This window comes from Pundamilia nyererei, unplaced genomic scaffold (genome assembly GCF_000239375.1).
Source record: "Pundamilia nyererei isolate P.nyererei 1_Seehausen unplaced genomic scaffold, PunNye1.0 scaffold00124, whole genome shotgun sequence".
NCBI lineage: Eukaryota > Metazoa > Chordata > Actinopteri > Cichliformes > Cichlidae > Pundamilia > Pundamilia nyererei.
This window is the reverse complement of record NW_005187525.1, coordinates 394,501-398,432: the sequence shown is the minus strand read 5'-3', so window position 1 is coordinate 398,432 and position 3,932 is coordinate 394,501. Positions and strand designations below refer to the sequence as shown.

Genomic DNA, 3,932 nt, shown 5'->3' with positions numbered 1-3,932 from the left:
CAGCTGATCAAGCTTAAACGTGCTGCTGTTGTTCAGCCGCTGGTTTCCTCTTTCTGGTGCAAAGTGGGCCAAAAACAAACAAGAGAAAAGCCGATCAGCTGATCATTGATCAGTTTCATGATTGAAGTAGCAGCAGGAGAGAGAGAGAGAGAGAGAGAGAGAGAGAGGCCGTCGCTCCATATATCGGTTGTTAAGCTTATCGTGTTAACTAGTTGCTACTGGTTGTGTATGTGGGCATCCGTCCTGTACCTAGCTGGGGGATGTCCATCTCCAAGCCATTGCTAAATAGCGGCGTTTTGAGCCAGTAAACAGTATCTTGTTCCTCCAGTGAGGTGGGAGCTCCCTGCAGCATCCCACCAAGGCAGCGCCCAACTAGCAGGGCGACTGTCCTCTCCAGGTCCACAAGCCACACCCAAGAAAGTGCGGGCTGCGGCAGGGTCATTCCTGAGGCTGGCTCAGCAAAGTCTGAGGTACCTGGAAAAAGACAAATACGTTCTCCAATTTAGTACTCCACCAGACGTCAAGATGGTCCCAACTGCAGGGTGTTGAAACATATCACCTTTCATTATAAATAACACGATATGATTTTCATTTTCTCATATCAGACATCAGTGTTACATATTAATGTTAAGGCCAAAAATGAGTCTTGCGAAGTCGCTCACATCTAGCCTAGAGGTCGGCGACCTGCAGCTTGCAAGCCAGGGGTTAGGATTAAGGTTACCCCGAACCCTATTATACTATATGTACCTCTGTCCCCGTCACCTGCATGTGCTGCTCTTCTTCTCCCACTGCTTGGTAGGAGCAGCTATGACTCTTGATGTTGAAAGTTGCCGACACCTGAACCGGCAAATGAATCCTCCAATTCTAGTGTATGTTTATGCCAAATTAAAAAAAATCATCAAGCTCTTAAAGAGAAAAAACTTAACGACAGAACATGTGTACACGTAATGCCTGCACACATGGCTTTTTGTAATTACACTGCTGGCTTAGCTGACAAGCGCTCATAATTTAACATCTCCAGCAGAAATGATCACATCATGTGTCTGTACATGCATTTACCTCATCCCAGGAGATTTTGTAACTTTTTTTTTCAAATTTTGACCAAGTTAACCTTGCTCTGAGCTCACCCTGAAGAGGCCACTGCAGCTCCTGGTCCTCCAGAGGAGAGGCAGCAGGCAACAGTCTGTTCAAACAATCCAGAGGAGGCAGCAGTTCCAGCAGTTGGCTCAACAGCGGCCTTGCCACCGACACCGGAAGCAGCAGTAAGGCGTTGATTATCTGACACAGCATGCTGCCTGCTGCTGACACGTAGATCACATCTGCAGATTACATGGTCATAGTTTTATGACAATGATATAAAACAAAAGAAAGTATCTTCAATGCTAAATGAAAAGAACTTGAACTATCGGAGCAGAATGAGATAACAAGGAAGTGAGAACAGGCCTTTATAGTCAGATTACAACACAGGTCACTTGATTTCATTCACCTTGTAGCTTCTCCCGTATGCTGCCATTCCAGGAGCTCTCCTTTATCAGCGCTGCAGAGCGGGAGTAGATATCTGTGGCATGTGGCAAGAGCAGCTGCAGATGTTTGTGGAGCAATGACACACTGCTGGAGTTCTGCAAATAAACAGGGTGACAAAAAGTTTTTATATACTATGGTCATTTTCTTTTATTTGGTTTCTTTTATTCACTAAAAAAGTGACAGACAGACAGATTTTTACCAACATCACAGGGCTGAAATACAATCTACCATCTACAACATAGCACACCACATTATTAAGACACCGCTGAAAAGAAACATCTGTGAAATTATTCATCAGTAAATAAAACAGAAATTTAGCTTTAACTCTATATTTAACCAGCAAAATGAAAGTTGTATCAACCCACTGCCACTGGAGACCAAGCCACTCCACAGTTTTCAAAGACACAATAAACAGCGTTTCAAGGCAGTTAAATTCAAGAAACATATGAAAACTAGTTTTTATTTCTTGACAAAAGGGACATAATCCACTTGCATTTTTTTTAACCTTGGACACAAAACTACTGACAGCAATGGCACCGTGCAAAACCCTCCCCTGTAGATCACCTGACCTCTTATTGAGTGGGGGTTAATAAAAGACTCTCCATATAGGTTTCTGACATTCCTCAACTTTTAACTTGTCTCTCCAGACAGCATCGGTCCTTCCACTCAAGTGCCTTTAATTTAACCCTTGAACTGACATTTTATATAACAGTTTTCCACTCAGCATGTGAAAAGTCACGAGTCTTTCCGATTCATAAGCGAGGGTCCCGTCAAGAATGTAAAATCAATACTCAATTCCATTCCTCAAAAAGGATCCCTTTCATCGGACATCTCTAATCCACGACTAGAATCTAACAGCATCTCCTTTTCAACTAAAGTTAAACATTTAAGCCAAAAGTCTAGAATACTCCTCATAATGTGGCTTGACTTGAACCAATGAAAGATGTTGCTGTTTCTGTGTTCTGAAGGTCTGGTCCATAATTTGTCTCAGTTTGAGAGCCTTTGTCTCAAACAGTCTTTTCAAAAAAGCAAGTCCAGTTCCATCACGTGCATCCGGCCAAGCCCCCAAAAACAACGGTTCCTCTAGAAGCCAAAACAATGAGGAAGCTGGTTCCAGTCTTTTCCAACAGAAAAGGGTCCAAGCTTTAAAAAGGCCTTTATAAAACATAGGAATTTCATAACAAAATATTAAATTACAGTTTAGTAAAAACACGGAAGCATCCATTCCTAACTCTCCTTTTCCTCTTAAAATAACGCTAGTTACTGGTTCCCAGAAAACATCTTCCCTTCCCATCAAGTGTTTCTGAATAAACTGCAGTCTGAAAGCTGCAGCTCTGCTCTCTAGGTGAGCTCGTCTTTGTCCACCTTCTTCTTTGGGCAAAAAGCACAGCCTGGTGTATCCAATGTCGATTATGCAAAAAAAACTTGATCATCAAGGATTAAAGTTTACGCGCACGGGTGCAGCGGCTCTTAGCTCTCCAGTTTGGTGCTCGTTTTTACTTTTAATGTGGATATTTTTGAATGTTTGCAACGTCGCCATCTCTTACAGTCGCCAGAACCTAATTGACCTAGGTTTTAAATATAGTTTGTCTGTTTCTGGCGACTATCAGTGAACACACAACATCCTGGAGGAGATAGCGAGACCGCCAGGGTCACCGTGGATGGTCTGCCCGCCCAGCAAGCGTAGAAGGCGACAGAGGGAAAGAAAGCAGAAGAGGGGATGCCGGTCGGGCTCAGACGCTAGGCTACGCAAACATCCACACCGGCCAGCACTTCCGAGCCTATCGGGCAGGGCTGCGTATAGGGCGGCCAGGGCAGACCTGAGTAGAGGTATCAGTAGGGCTGCTCGATTATGGCAAAAATGATAATCACGATTATTTTCACTGAAATTGAGATCACGATTATTTGACGATATTTATTTAACCCTTTAAGACCTACTATAGAACCAAGTCCACCAGAGCTTATATTATTTTTTTACATGCTGTAGTGCCATTTGTGGGAGCATTTCAAGTTGCTACATCAATACAACTGTTATAGCCCATATTTTAATAATATGTATGCATTCAGTCCATAGTAATTACATAAATTGCAAAAAAGTGCAATAAACTACAAAAAAATTTATATCTTTTTTGGTTTTTTTACATATATTTCTACTTGGAGAAGTTTAAGAGGTTTATCCCTCAAAACTTTAAATACAATAAAGTTGCAAAAAATAGTTTCCCACCACGGGAAATTTATTTTGAGTGTCTTCATAGTTTTATTTTGGAGATACAGCAATTTTTATATACTGCAGGAAAAACAAAAAACAATCCTATGATGCAAATTTGCAAAGAAAACAGCAGGTGCATCATTTCACTGTGGGAAGTGTTACGAACAGCTGATCGGATCGGCAAAGCGTGTTTCTGGAA

At 42.1% G+C, this 3,932-nt stretch overlaps 1 protein-coding gene across 1 annotated transcript in view; it reads right to left on the bottom strand.

Annotated features, from left to right (window-relative positions):
- Positions 1–3,932, bottom strand: part of herc1 (HECT and RLD domain containing E3 ubiquitin protein ligase family member 1) — a 93,337-nt gene that overhangs the window by 68,045 nt on the left and 21,360 nt on the right. Inside the window, exons 2-4 of the mRNA XM_013913298.1 lie at positions 1,487–1,619; positions 1,128–1,319; positions 250–474 (exon numbers count right to left, since the gene is read on the bottom strand). Coding sequence (XP_013768752.1) covers positions 250–474; positions 1,128–1,319; positions 1,487–1,619 — 550 coding nt within the window. The remainder of the gene's footprint in view (positions 1–249; positions 475–1,127; positions 1,320–1,486; positions 1,620–3,932) is intronic.